At 45.7% G+C, this 15,107-nt stretch overlaps 1 protein-coding gene across 2 annotated transcripts in view; it reads left to right on the plus strand.

Annotated features, from left to right (window-relative positions):
• Positions 1-14,216, plus strand: part of PGPEP1 (pyroglutamyl-peptidase I) — a 61,859-nt gene extending 47,643 nt beyond the window's left edge. For both annotated transcript variants that reach the window (XM_056822124.1, XM_007489233.3), the window contains exons 3-5: positions 7,353-7,469; positions 9,299-9,531; positions 11,039-14,216. In XM_056822124.1, the coding sequence (XP_056678102.1) occupies positions 9,326-9,531; positions 11,039-11,231 (399 nt within the window). In that variant the 5' untranslated portion in view covers positions 7,353-7,469; positions 9,299-9,325 and the 3' untranslated portion in view covers positions 11,232-14,216. The remainder of the gene's footprint in view (positions 1-7,352; positions 7,470-9,298; positions 9,532-11,038) is intronic.
• The last annotated feature ends 891 nt before the right edge of the window (positions 14,217-15,107 follow it).

Consider the following 15,107-nt stretch of genomic DNA (forward strand, 5'->3'; position numbering starts at 1 on the left):
TATTCTCAGTTATCCTGAGATTAGTCCTAAAAGAGCCCTATTGTTGGCCCTCATTATCTCTATCATACTTTGGAGTTAGATGAAAGGGAGTCACCCACAGAATATGTAGCAACAACACATTCTTGACTTAGAACAGTATCTTTGTTACCCAGACTACTTCCCTCCCTTCTCTTCTGCGTCTGTGGCTATGGGCACCTACACATTGAAACTCCCTCAGGCAAGAATGTAGGGTAATTAAAAGAACCCTGGACAGGGCAGCTAGGTATAGAGTGGATAGACCTCTAGGCCTGGAGTGGGGAAGACCTGGGTTCAAATGTGGCCTCAGACACTTCCTAGCTGTGTGACCCTGGGCAAGTCACTTAACCCCCCTTTGCCTAGCCCTTGCCCTTCTGTCTTAGAATTGTTACTAAGACAGAAAGTAAGGAGTTTAAAAAAAAGGGGGAGAACATTGGACTTGGCACCAGAAGATGTAGGACCAATGAATAATATGGAAATGTATTTTGTGTGATATAACCCAGACTGAATTGCTTTCCGGCTCCAAGAGGGGGAAGGGAAGAAGGAGGGAGACAATTTGGATCACATACTTTGGAAAATGTGGAAATTTGTTATTAAAATGTTTTAATTAATATAAATTTTTAAAAAAGATATAAGACCAAGTTATGGTGATCCTCCTAACCAGCTTGGGCAAATCCCTTCACCTCTCTTGGCCTCAGTTTCCCCATGTGTAAAATGAGAGTTGGGGAGAGGGATTGGACTATATGATCTCTAAAGTTTATTTTGGTTCTAAAATTCTGTTTCATTGTTTCTTGCCCTCTCTGATCCTATTTCCATATCTATTCGATGCAGATAATTAATACTTGTACCTCCCACCCCACCGGGGTGGTAAGAGTATCAGTGAAAGGGTAACAGTGGTCCATAAGCATAAGGTGGTATTATCTGTGCTGTCAAAATCAGTCACATGACCAGATAAAGTCCAACTGGCTCTGGAAGCCCACAAAACAGATTTAATACATGGCAGAACTCTGGAGTCCCTGGTACTTCTTTCTTTTTTTTTTTAAACCCTTACCTTCCATCTTGAAGTCAATACTGTGTATTGGCTCCAAGGCAGAAGGTAAGGGCTAGGCAATGGGGGTAAGTGACTTGCCCAGGGTCACACAGCTGGGAAGGGTCTGAGGCCAGATTTGAACCTAGGACCTCCCATCTCTAGGCCTGGTTCTCAATCCACTGAGCTACCCAGCTGCCCCTCCCTAGTACTTCTTATGATGAAATAGGACCCAATAGAGTTCTCAAAGAAAATTCCCTCCATGCACCTGCCATTCCCTGGGTAGTACGCTATTCCTGCCACCTAGAGAATCAGAATTTCTCTGCTAAGAATTATTGTCCTGAAATTATGCCTTTTTCTTCTTGCTTATTTCTCTACCATCCGTCTCCCCCTGTAGCCCGGTACACTTACTCAGCTGTTGAAAGGGCAGAGGTTATTTTATCATCGTGGGAGGGGACAGGGAAACACATTAGGGGAGTTACAGGAATAATCTCACATTATTCTGTTGAACTTGGGGCAGGTTCACACAGACAAGGCTCTTACAGTTGTTTGGAATCTTCATAGAATTATCAAGCACCATAGCAAGGAGGGATCTTAAAATATAGAATCTAAGCACTGAAAAGGAACACATAATAATAATAATGCCTGATATATACACATATGTTTTTTAAATCTTATTCTATAGCACTGTACATTCATTTTCTCTTTTCTTTACAAATGTAAACCCTTACCTTCCATCTTGGAATCAGTACTGAGTATTAGCACCAAGGCAGAAGAGTTGTAAGGGCTAGGCAATGGGGGTTAGGGGACTTGCCCAGGGTCACCCAGCTAGAAAGTACCTGAAGCAAGATTCGAACCCAGGATCTCCCATCTCTGGGCCTGGCTCTCAAAGCACTGAGCTACCCAGCCCCCTCTTCATTTTCTCTTTTGAGCCACTCAATAACCCTCTTATGTGGTATTAGAGATATTAGTGTCCTTATTTTACTGCTTAAGAAATTGAGATTTATACAGGTTAAAGAATCTCTTGAATCCAGCAGTTAGTCTGGGTCAGAGGAGAATCAAACTCAAGTCCCAAGTCCGGTCCTCTGCATATCAGAGCCAGAAGGGGCCAGAGAGTATAATATCAGAAGAACAGAGCTGGAAGTACATAGAATAGTAAAACTTTTAGAACTCTTTTTTTTCAAATAAGGAAGCTGAGGGCCCCTCCAAAGGCATGCAGCTCTTTTGCATCAGGCCTGGGATATTCTTTCCTTTATATCATGTTGCCCTCCCGCCACTTCCTGAAACAACCTCATTTCTACATCTAAGACCAACCTGTCTTTCTCTCAGTTCCCTTGGTTCCCTTTCTGCTGAGGGTACGGCCACATACCTTGGCCTCAGAAGCCATTCAGTCATTTTCTGGGATTCTGTCCATTCATCCATCCATTTAACAAATATTTATTGACATCCACCATGTGCAAGCTATGATACCAAGCTCTGGGGAGAGACAAAAATAGCTAAAATGCAAATCCCAACAACCCTCATGGAGATTTATAGCACAGTCAAGGAAGACAACGTATACACACATAATTATAACGCACAGCATGATGTGATAAGGCCTCTAAGGAGACCCAAGACATGCCACGGAAGATGAGGATGGATGAATTTTGTTATTTTTTGTCTTTTCAGGCTGAGGGAAAGTCTGAAAAACTTCATCAGAACAGGGAATTCAAGCTGGGTTTCGGAATGAGCGGAACATAAATTGATTCATGACCAGATCATGGAAGGTCCTTCTGCTCTCGGAATTTTCCTGAAGTAGATTCTTTCCTGGCCCCTCTGCCCCTAGTTAGCTTCCTTGAGTTAGACTCTGGGCGTCTTTATCTGCCGTATTTCACCATGCTTGCACGGTTTCTCATGCTTTCTGACCCCACCGTTTATCTTTAAAGAAATCTTGAGGCTGTACACAATTCTCTTGCCTGTCCACACCCCACTCCCTCCGCATCACATCACCTTTCCTGGCTGGCACAGAACTCACACTTCCAGTTCTAACTGGCTTCTCAGAGAATATTCACATATGGAAAATCCATTCACACTTTGATTATCTAATGGCTTATTCCAATTGAAATAAATGCAGTCGACATGTGATTTTCAGTGAAAGAGGTTTTTACTATGCTCTTCTGGTACTATAGGAAGGAAATACTCTTGTGGGTTCATTTTTGACCTTTGTAGAAAATTATAGTGTGTTTTTTAAAAATCAACAAGCCTCAAAAAAAAAAAGAAAAAATCAAAATACCTCACCCACATTACTTAGAACCGGAGTTTCTTAAGTGCTGGAAAGACCCTTAAAAGCCACACAGCCCAACTATACTGAAACAGAACTCCCTTTAAAATATCTTTGCCAAGTGATCATCCAGTTTGCTCATAGACCTCCGGTGAGAAAGAACTGACTATCCCTAAGGCAGCTTATTCCATTGATTTCAATTCTATTAAATGGATTTTTAAAACACCTACTAAGTGTAAAGACAAGTATAATGCAGTCCCTTCTTTCATGGAGCCTACTATCTAATGGGGAAAGGAAATTTGAACAAATAACTATAATATAAGAGAATATGATGGCATTTTATTTTTTCCAATTGCATGTAAAGACAATTTTTCACGATCATTTTAAAAGATTTTTGAGTTCCAAATTCTCTCTTTTCTTCCATCTCTCCTCCTGCTGTCAATGTGAAAGCAAGCAATTTGATAGGTTATATATGTGTAGTAATGTAAAATGTGTTTCCACATTAGTCATGTTCTGAAAGAAAAGACAAAAAAGAACCGTAAAAAAATAGTATGCTTTGATCTGCATTCAGATTCTATTCATTCTTTTTTTAAAACCCTTACCTTCTGTCTTATACATAATTCTCTTACCTATTCATACCCTGTTCCTTCCACGTCACCTTTCCTCGCTGGCACAGAACTCACACTTCCAGTTCTAACTGGCTTCTCTGAGAATATTCACATATGGAAAATCAGCCCATTCCTACTTTGATTAGCTAGTGACTTATTCCAATTGAAATAAATCCAGTTCACATGTGATTTTTGGTGATACTAAGTATCAGTTCCAAGGCAAAAGAGCAGTAAGGCCGAAGCAATTGGGATTAAGTGACTTTATCCAGGGTCACAGAATGTCTGAGGTCAAATTTGAATCCAGGACCTCCTGCCTCCAGGACCAGCACTCTCTCCAATGATCCACCTTACTGCTCTCAGACTCTATTAGTTCTTGAGATTTTTCTTTTTACTTAATCTTTATTTTAAAAAGAGTACGAGATAAGCACAAAGGAGAGACCAAACGCTGTAGTAAATTTAATTTTTCACCTGAGGGAGTCAAGGAAAGCTTGAGGTGATATCAAAGAGGAGGTGATATCAAAGTGGGACTTGGAAGGAAGGACTTCAGTAGAAATTGGGCAACTGGAGACATACCTAATCCATATATGGAAGATCAAATAATCAAAAGAAGAGATAGGAGGTAATAGGAAAAGCTCAAGAGATGGAGAGTAGCCTCATTTGACTGGAGCACCTAGGATTGAGGGGGAGATGAGGTCCCTAAGATAACTGGGAGCCACATTATAGAAGGTCTTAAATTGTTGGATGTATCTGGTTCATATTAATTCAACAAACATTCGGTGCTCGGCATATTCCCCAAGAGGTTTGTTGATAAAAGGAAAGGCTCCAGCCATACACTCTAAGATATTTAGACATCTTTGTGGCAGCAAAGAACTGAAAACAAAATAAATATCATTGATTGGGGTGTGGCTAAACTATGGTACATGAATGTAACGGATGGAATGTAAGGCTATAAAAACTCATGAACTTGACGGATGAGGAGAGGTCTAGACTTACAGGAATGAACGCAGAGTGAAGTGAACAGCCAGCAAAACAATATGCACTATGTGAATAATAATATAAATAGAAAGAACAACCACAAAATAATCAAAATTTAAAGTTGCAAAATTATGAAGAGCAAACTTGACCCCAAAAGAGTGATTGGGAAGACATTTTCTCCTGCCACCCTGAAGAGGTGAGGGTCCACATTACTCACAAAGTCATATTTTTTTCAGTTATGCTGATTGGCTTTATTGGAGTGGGGAGGGTTCCTTTTTTTGGAAAAATAATTCTTTGTTATAAGAAATTGCTTTCTGGTAGGAGGAAATAAAAGGATACAGAGGGGGAAATATATTAATAAGGGCTGCTTTCTTCTGGAGATGAGGGAAGAACACTTACAACCATCAGGGAGTTCAAGAAAGACTTCCTGAATGGCATTCAAGGAGAGACAAGGACATCTGCTTAGCTGCTGTATTGTAAGGACCCATGGGACCTTTGAACTGCAACTATAACTTCCCCCAAGTGTTGTGTCCCCCATTAGAATGTGAGCTCCTCGAGAGCAGGAATTGTCTGGAAAAAAAAAAACTTCAAGAAGAAAAAGAAAGAGGGGGAGGAAGGGAGGGAGGAAGGAAGGAAGGGCAAGCAAAGGAAGGGAAGAGGGAAAGAAAGAACAAAGGAAGGAAAGAAGGAAGGAAGTCCAAGGGGCAGAGAACAGTAAGATCAGTCTAACATGAACAAACCAGTTCATGAGCACATATGAAGCACCTACTGTGCACCATGCTCTATACAAAGTATTGAGGATGCAAAGATGAAAATGAAAGGAACCTTGTATCCTGCTTGAGGGGAAACAACATGAACAGAGAGACATCAAGTAACTCCTGAAAGAGAAGGAGGAAGAAGAAACTAGGGAGATGAGGAGAGGCTTCATGCCAGAGGTGGAGGTTGAGCAGAATGTGGCAGGGAACTAGGACACATTCTAGGTAGGGGATTGTTGTTATTGTTCATCATTTCAAAGAGGACCAATGACATCATGGGATTATGTCTTAACTTTTGAGTTAATTGAATTGAAGTGAGGTAGAGTTGCACAAAACTGTCGGCCTTGCTCCCTCTTCCTCTTATCCAAGTCCAGTGACAAGACAAAAGTCGAAAGGACTGGCGATGGACAGGAATGCAGTGAATGACCTTGGCATCTTCAGTGTCTGACCAAGCTCTAGGCATTCCACAGTGCCTACTTCTGCGGCCTTCATGGACATTGGAACAAGGAAGTCTTCACGTACTTGGAGCAGGCATCCCCCTAAATTATCAACCTGGTTTAGCCTGTCTGGAAAGAGAGTTTTACCAGGATGTGGCTACTGTACATGCTTCAGCCTCTTGGAGCACAAGGGATACAGCCTGCAAAGGTGTGGAGGCTAGACATGGAATATTATATGTAAAGGATGGCCAGAACTAAGGGGAAATAGTATGGAAATCAGCCTGGAAAGGTAGATAGGACCCTGACTGCTAAGGGCTTTAGGTGCCAAGCCTTGGTCTTAGAGGCAATAGGAACCACTGTAATTTCTGGAGGAGCGACACTTTGGGGGGCATGCCCAGGGATGCTTAGGAATATCACTTGGCAGCTGTGTGGAGAATGGGAGATGGGAGAAATGGGAGACTGTCACAGTGCTTTGGGCAAGAGGTAATAAGACCTGAAACTGGGGTGATAGATGTGTGTGAGTAGAGGGGGGAGGATGGATGTGAAGGCTGGGAGCAGGGAGGGAGGGGGCATAGTCAAGCCAGGAAACCTGGCTAAATGAGGAATGGCAGTGTCTGACCCAAAGAAGGTAGGAGGTCAGACGGGGCAAGCTCACATTGAGTCTTCTTGAGCTTTTTTCACACTTAGTTCTACTCTTTGAGGCCAATCAAAGCAAACCCTCCCTCCTTTGACAACCGCTCAGGTATTCAAAGGGCCCGAATGTGTCCTCCCTGAGTGTTGGCTGATGCAGTCCACTCTGACCCTCCTGCCTCTCTGCCTGCCCATGAGGTACGATTCAGTATTTCCCAAGAAGAATTGATTAGGTCATTAGAAAATCACAGAGTTTAGTTGGAGGGGACCCCACTAGCTCTCTAGACCTACCCAAACCCAGTGTTTGTTCCCTAGAAAGGAACAATACAAAGAAATCTGGGAAGACCTACGAAATAACAGGTGAAAGAAGCCAAGACTATGACGGCTGGGCTACAAGTGTATGTAAAGAAACAGAGACAAGGCCTGAAGGAATACCTAGGGACAAAGGATGGGAACACGGGGGTCTCTGCCCTCAGAAAAAAATGTTTGTCCAGTATTTCTAATGCCTTTGTTTCTGGGAGCTTTGAGAACTGAGGACCATTTCTGTAGCTCCTGGAAGATATTTGCTGTTGCCTCTTCCCTCTCCATCCAAAATGCTTTGTGGAAATGGTGAGCCCTGCTTTAACTGTTTCCATTCTTTCTCAGGAGCTGGAGAAACTGGGCCTGGGAGACAGTGTTGACCTTCATGTGTATGAAATTCCTGTGGAATACCAAACAGTCCAGAGGCTCATACCTGCTCTGTGGGAAAAACACAGCCCTCAGGTGAGTGAGAAAGCTGGTTCCCTCTCCCCCAGCCCACACCCACCCACCTCCACCAGATCATCCCCAGATCCCTACAGTCCGGAGACGCTTCACTATTCAGTCCTGTGCAAATGCTAACCGCAGCTCCCCAGGGCCCAGAGTTTGCAGCATCATTGCAATAGCTGGGCATGGGCAAGCGATTCTCCATGCCATTAGAGGAGCAGTGGCCTGGAGCGTATCCCATCTCTCACACCCAGCACTGAAGGCCCACCCCTCTTCTCTCTCAGACTCCCAACACATTCCGGTTTGTGGGTGAAGCATGGTGGCAACTGTTCATGTAGAAGAAGTGCGAGAAGGTGTCTCAAAGACATCCCTTCCCCTACCCAAGCAAGGGCTGCAGTGCCCCTATTTCATGATGCCTTGGCTGGGAAGGGCACAGCTAATTTCTGCTTCATGCCTGCCAGAGCATGGCTCCCTCTACTAGTTCTCAAAGGCTTTGCCAGCAAAGCATAAGCCCGAGCAGGTCCCACCATGTTGGAAAAGCTTTGTGTGCAGACCAAGTAGTGAACCGTCTGTCTGTCGTTGGAAGCCAGGGCTACCCAAATGCAGGAAAGCATCACGAGATAAAGCGAAAGATGAATGAATTGTTCAGCCCCGGCAACTGTCCCAGATCATTTACTGTGTCGTAGAAAAGCTGCAGTCTGACATTGGTGAGGGGGATTCCCTTGTTGATGAAGTGACGAAGCTCTGGGATATTGTTGGAAGAGGCATTCATTTAGATTATGACTTCCAGGAATAATGGCAAAGAGATCTGCTAAGATTTATACTGGAACCACAAATCCTGTTTCCTTTCAGCCCTTCTGGTCATTGTTAAGCATTCTGAATGTGAATCCAGGACGGGTCCCCTAACAGATGTGTGGTGTCAGCAGGAGGTCCGAGGCTTTCGAAAGGCCTGTCCTACCCGCTGAGCTGTGTCATAGCTAGGTGTCTCTTGGGCAGACCCCCGTGGCCCCATCCTTCCTCGCTGGGGATTCGCTCCAGCCTTGTCTCTATGTTCCTTTGTATGCAAGCGTAGCCACTGGTCTTGGTCACTGAATCTGCTTCCTTCATCTGTTATTTCATGTGTCTTCCTCATGTCAGCCATTCTTCATCGCATCATAGTACTCCATTACTTTAACATGTCAGGTTTTTTTCATCTGTTTTTCAGTTGGACATTTCATTTTTTCCAGTTTTTTCTCAACTATAAATAATGTTGTCTATTGTTGAACGGTTGGTGCTTTTGTTTGTGTTATTGTTCTTATGGCATACTCCCAAAAAGAGGTCAAAGAGTATAATTATTTTTATAACTCTTGCATCCTGCCAAATTGTTCTCCAAAAAGATGGCATCCGTTTGTAATTCTACCAGTAATATATCCAGAGACTGGAATTTTAAGTAGCACTTACCAGACAATTTGGAAAGAACCGAGAACCAAGTTCCAGAGTCTAAATTTTAGGTTATCTCAAATCGAATCCTAGAAGCTGACATAGTTTGTTTTTGCGGACCAACTAGCCCCCTTTCCGCATACCTTGAGCCTGGGCAAGCTTGCTGGCTACTGCCATGCATTCCTAGGTGAAAGACTCTGCCTGGCCTCCTAACAAATTGACCCTCCATGATGCATCTGATGGCCTCCTCCACTTAGCAAGGCAAGACCAACCAGCTGCATTCTGGGGATCCTGTGCATGTTTCACACTTGCCCCAGCCCTGCTACTCACTCGAGCCATTTCCTCAGGTTCAGACTGAAGCAAAGGATGATAAATATGTCTAAATATTTCTAGTTCGCATCACTGTTAAGTGCATCATTCCTCTGCAGCTGGTAGTCCATGTAGGGGTGTCTGGCATGGCAACTACAGTTACCTTGGAAAAATGTGGCCACAACAACGGATACAAAGGGCTGGACAACTGCCTTTTCTGTCCTGGCTCCCACTGCTGCGTAGAGGATGGGCCAGAATATATTGACTCCATCATTGACATGGATGCTGTCTGCAAGAAAGTGACCACCCTGGGTCTGGATGTCACAGTGACCATATCCCAGGATGCCGGCAGGTATGATGGATCCTCTGCAAGGGCTGGGGCTGGAGGAAGGGCTGTGACCTTTTTTTAAAAAGTATTTTACCAAATGACTTCTCAAGACCCTGTGCTATGATTTAGTGATTTTTATTCTGGAAAGTTGGGGCTCATCGGGTGTCCCAGGGCTGATCTTGTCCTCAAAAACCAACCCACTCCTTTTTTTTGGTAGAATCACAGAGTTAGATTTAAAAAGGTTCCTGGTAACTCTCTCATCTACCCTCCTTACCTCTTATCCATGTTCTTTTTTTTTTTTAACCCCTTCCCTTCCACATTAGAATCAATACTGTGTATTGGTTCCAAGGCAGAAGAACAGTAAGGGCTGGGCAATGGAATTAAGGGACTTACTTGCCCAGGGGCACACAGCTAGGAAGTGTCTGAGGACAGATTTGAACCCAAGACTTACTGCCTCTGGGCCTGACTCTCAATCCACTGAGCCACCCAGTTGCCCCCTTATCCATGTTCTTAATAGATGGTCTTACAGTCTTTATATGAAGAGCATGAGATTTGTTTCTTGTTGAATCAATCTGTTCCATTGTGGGATGGCTATGATTGGTCAGGAACTTCTGTATAAGGAACCAAAGTCCAGTTCCCAGCATTTCCCACTCATTATTTCTAGTTTGGTCTTCTGGGACCAACTAGAATAAGTCTTATTTCTCTTCCTCCTACTACAGCTGGAGTTCTGGATCTGGAGTCAGGAAGACCTGATTTCAAATCCATCCTGAGACACTAGCTTTGTGACCCTGGGCCAGTCACTTAAACCTCTGTTTGCCTCAGTTTCCTCATCTGTAAGATGGGGTTTATAATGATAGCCCTTACCTCCCAGAGTTGTTGTGAAGATTAAGTGAGATAATATTTGTAAAGCACAGTGCCTGGTAGATAGTAGACTATATAAATGCTCATCCCCTTCCCCTTCCTGCCCCAAAGACTATACACTATTAGAAACAGTAATTATGTCCAAGTCCTCTCTTTTTTAGGCTTTTAAAAAATATAACAAACCCGTCCCTTCTGTCTTGGAATTGATACTTAGTATTGGTTCTGAGGCAGAAGAGCGAAAAAATGCTAGAAATTGGGGTTAAGTGACTTGCCCAGGGTCACAAAGTTAGGACGTGTGGGAGGCCAGAGTTGGACTCCAGACCTGGTTCTCTATCCACTGAGGCACCTGGCCGCGTCATGAAGGCTTTTTCTAACATCTAGTGGAGACTAGAAACGAAAAGCGTGAGGACCAGAATAATTAACTATGTGTATTTCTGGGAGGTGGACAGTATCCATAGAAATGTTCAAATAGCCCGGTGGCTGTAGCGTGTATGGGGACCCCCTCAATACTGTCATCCTTTAGCCCATTTAGAGGCACCCCAAGAACCCCCCTGAAGGGCTCCAGTCTGCCTAAGGTCACTGCAGTTCCCTGTCGTGGTTGGCTTCCATCTGTGCTCACTCAGCGTCTTCTGGTATGTCTCTGGCCCCCCCTCCTCTCCTCACACCGCAGGTACCTGTGCGATTTCACTTACTACACCTCCTTATACCAGAGCCACGGCCGGTCCGCCTTCGTGCACGTCCCTCCGCTCGGGAAACCCTATAACGCAGACCAGTTGGGCAGAGCCCTGCAAGTCATCATCGAGGAGATGCTGGACATGCTGGAGCATTCGGAAGAGCAGATCAGCTACGGCGGCCAGCACTGAGCGGGCCGGGCGGATGCTCACGGTCACCCGGGGGCCGTCCCCTGCTGAGGACTCCAGGTATGCCGTCCAGCCCTGCCGTGCGGGCCGCGACCTCCACACGCCGGCACACAAACTCGGCTTTGCTCCATTTCTCTGATGCTCCCTTGGCACCCGTGAAGGTGATTCACGAAAAGGGGCAAAGGTTTCTCTTCCTCCTTTCCTTTCCTTTTCCTTTTTGAAAGCCACCTGCAACCGGTTACTCTGTTTCCTGAAGTGGCCAAACTTTCCGCAGAGTCTATCCATTAGTCCAGTGGCATCGGCAGACTCGATTACATGCTGGGGTCCAGACGGTCAGGCCTGACATCTGGAAGCGGAGCGTTTGGTTAAGGGGAAACTGGGGGATGGCCGCCCCTCGCCTCCCCGTGGTGCCCGGCTGGCCTTCATCTCAAAGGCCGGCCCAGGCTTTGTGTAAAGTCAAAGAGGGGCCCCCCTGGAGGCCGCTCGGGAGAGCCTGCGTGAAGACGCACGCTGAGTCATCCATGATCCTTTGGGGCTCAGAGTCAAACATGAGACAGCAAAGGCTTCTTTGGGGTTGCTTTGGGGCTTTCTCCGAAGCTGGGTTTCCGTTTCTTTCCCTCAGCCCCGAAGGTTCAGGCCAGCAAGGTGGCTCTGAGCCCCACTGTTTGTCTGGGGGCCCTTGAGAGGGGCCAGATCGATCTTTCCAGCTGCCCAGAGCGTGGAGGGGAGCCTCCCCTTCCCCGCGGCGCCCTCCTTGCCAATTGCCCCACCTCTGCCCAGAGCAGAGGCTTTGTGTGGCCTGGGAGAAAAGGCTTTGATTTATGTGTGCAGGAGCGGGATGTGTGGCTCCCAAAGCAGAGCCCACCCAGCAGCTCGCCCAGCTCAAGCAAACCAACCAACCCAAAGCTCCAGGGCCTCCGTAGCTGTGTCCTTCGCCTAGCCTTGTGGCCTTCCAGGCCGCCCCAACCGCCCACCTTTGCAGGGCTTCTTTATGGGCTCTTCTTTTTCTGCTTTGCCCCTCTCTGGACTGAGGGGGGGTCCGTGATAGGGGCTCTGTTTAAGAACTGCTGATGACTGCATTACGTTTGACCCTTTCCAAAGGGGATTCCCGGCAGCACTAAAACCTAGCAGCCTCCTCCCTCTTCCTTGGATACACCTCAGACCTGAGGAGGCCTCCAGTGGGGTTGGGGGAAGGGGCTGCGAAGAGACCGGAGGGTAGCAGGAGCCTCTGGGACCCTGGCGGGGGAGGTGGGCCAAGAGAACAGGAAGGGAGCCAAGCATTGGGCTTTCCAGCTTGCCCCCATCCACAAAAAGTGGCCTGTGACTGTGGTTGTGCAATAGCGGGCAGCACACAGCATGACCAGAGTCCCTGTGGGCCAAAGCGAAACCAGGCATTGCTGAGCTATGTTGTACAGACATAGACAACGTAGAAGCCACGTAGACACAAAAGCCGAGTCCAGCGACTCCTGAAAATAGCCACATCTCAGCGGCCTCTGCTCAAGAATCCCACCTTTTCCTTTCCAAGCCTTTTTCTTTTTCAGATAAATATGATTTTATTATCTAAATGTGAAAGATGCCGGAGTTGGACTCATTGAGAGCCATCATATCAGCATTTCCCAGCATCAGATTCCTTTTTAAACATATTTTTTAATGAAGGAAAAATGCAAGATTTTTTTTTTGAGGGCATGAGCAGTTTCTCTTCTTTTCTCTTCCTTCGGAGACAATATGGCTTAGTGCTTGAAGGGCTGCGTTTGCAACCAGGGAGACCTGAGTTCAAATCCTGCCTCTGACATTTCCTAGCTAGCTGAGTAACCAAGGGCCATTGTCTCCTCTAGGAATGGGGATAACAATACCTGTAGTACCTACCTCACAGGGCTGTTGTGAGGCTCTAACGAGATCATGGCTGTGAAGGGCTTTGCCAAACTGAAAGTCCTGTATAAACATTGAGTTATTACTTCCTGAGCCGCAGAACCTTTGGAAAACATACCCATTCTGAAGGTGGGATCTCTCTCCAAAAGGATCAGGGAATGGGAACAGGAACAGGAATGGGAGCTTTGTGCTGAGTGGAGCAAGAAGTCTGGGAAAGAGTCCTCAGCGCCTACCAGATTCCAGTCTCGGGGCTGCTTTGGTACAGCCAGGCATTCCCATGCCTTCCAGCTCCATGGGGCCATCTTGCCACTTTGTTGTGTCTGACCTATCACCATACACTCTCCCAGGAGGCAGCCCTCTCCTCTCCCCATTCCGCTCTCCATCCTGAAGTAGCCACATGTCTGATTGGGCAAGGTCTGAGTTCTTGGCCTGGTAGCCTGAAGTGTTAGAGGAGTGTGTGAGGAGTGTGTGTGTGTGTGTGTGTGTGTGTGTGTGTGTGTGTGTGTGTGTGTGTGTGTGTATGCAAGTCGACAATTTCCTATTGGAAACTCTCCTATTTAAGCTTTTTATAAACAGGATGTTTGTGGAGTTTGTGACTAGTCAATCTCAATGTAGATGAGGGAGAATACTCTGGAATGTCTTCTGAGGCCATGAACTTTGGCACTACCTGCAGGGAAGAGTGTGAGGCAGGTGGGAGAGAAGTAGCGGAGGAATCCAGGGAGAAGGGACAGCCCTGAACAAGATAGCCTTTGGGGGACTTTTCTCAAACACATTTTGTGTCAGTCAACCTGTCTCTGGATAGAAAACTTCCCCTCTCTCCAAGGTTCTGCTCATTTCGGGGGGTGGGGGAGGGTTCTTTTTGTTTTATTTTATTTTATTTTTTGGTTTTTATTTCCAATCCATGTTTAAAGCATTGTGTGATTTTATTTACTAGAACTATAAATTATTCTATAATCATTGATTTTTCAACTGAGTAAGTAAGTAGCTGAGGCCCATCTGTAGAGATGGGGCTCATATCTTGTCCTTAGTGAATTTTTGTATAGCGATCACAGTCATTGTGGTATTCAGCTCATTTTATTTAATCTGATTTAAATTAAACATTTCACTCATCATTGCCAACTTTTTCATTTTCTCCTTTGGTTCAATCATTCATCTCTACCTCGTCATTTCTCTCTGTTTCAGTAGCCACAGCCTCAACGTCCCTACAAGGGACATTTTTCTCTTGCTTTGATTTTAGATTCACAAACCCCTGGGTGCTTTTGGACAGGGATGATCTGAGGAGTGAAGTTTGGGTTAGCCGGGGTCAGTGGGAGCTATAGAGGGCTCCAGAAGGCTCCCTAGAGGACTTCCAGGAAGTAGGCAACTGTCGTGGCATGTGAAAGACAGATGAAAGAAATGTAGTGAGAGGAGGTCAAAGAAGGAAGAGTTGGGGGATCCTCAGAAGACAGCCGATGAGTCTTTACTTCCCTTAAGAGTATGACTCTCTCTGCCAGTCTGCTAGACTGCCCCCTCTGGGCAGCCAGGAATTGGGTACCGATTGTAGGTGTGGGACTAAATCGGGAGATCTAAGTAAGAGTGTTCTGGACAGGACCTTGGGTCATTGGGAGATCTGGATTCCGGTCCTCATTCTGCCACCAATATGCTTTGTGGCCTCGGGCAGGTCTCTTCCCCATCTGGGTATCAGTGACCCAGTCTCTAAGATGAAGAGTTGAGCCAGACGCTAGTTCCACTCAACTAGGACTTTTTTTAATTGAAAATTTTTATTTAATTAATTCATTTAGAATATTTTTCCATGGTTCATGTTTACATGTTACATCATGTTTACATGATTCATGTTCTTTCCCTCCCCTCCTCACCCCCCCCCCCCATGACATGCAATTCCCCTGGGTTTTACTTTATGACTTTTTTTAAGGCAATCAATCAGGGTTAAGTGACTTGCCCAGGCTCACACAGCTAGGAAGTATCCGAGGCGAGATTTGAACCCAGAGCCTCCAGGCCTAGTACTCTATC

This window comes from Monodelphis domestica, chromosome 3 (assembly GCF_027887165.1).
Source record: "Monodelphis domestica isolate mMonDom1 chromosome 3, mMonDom1.pri, whole genome shotgun sequence".
Lineage (NCBI taxonomy): Eukaryota > Metazoa > Chordata > Mammalia > Didelphimorphia > Didelphidae > Monodelphis > Monodelphis domestica.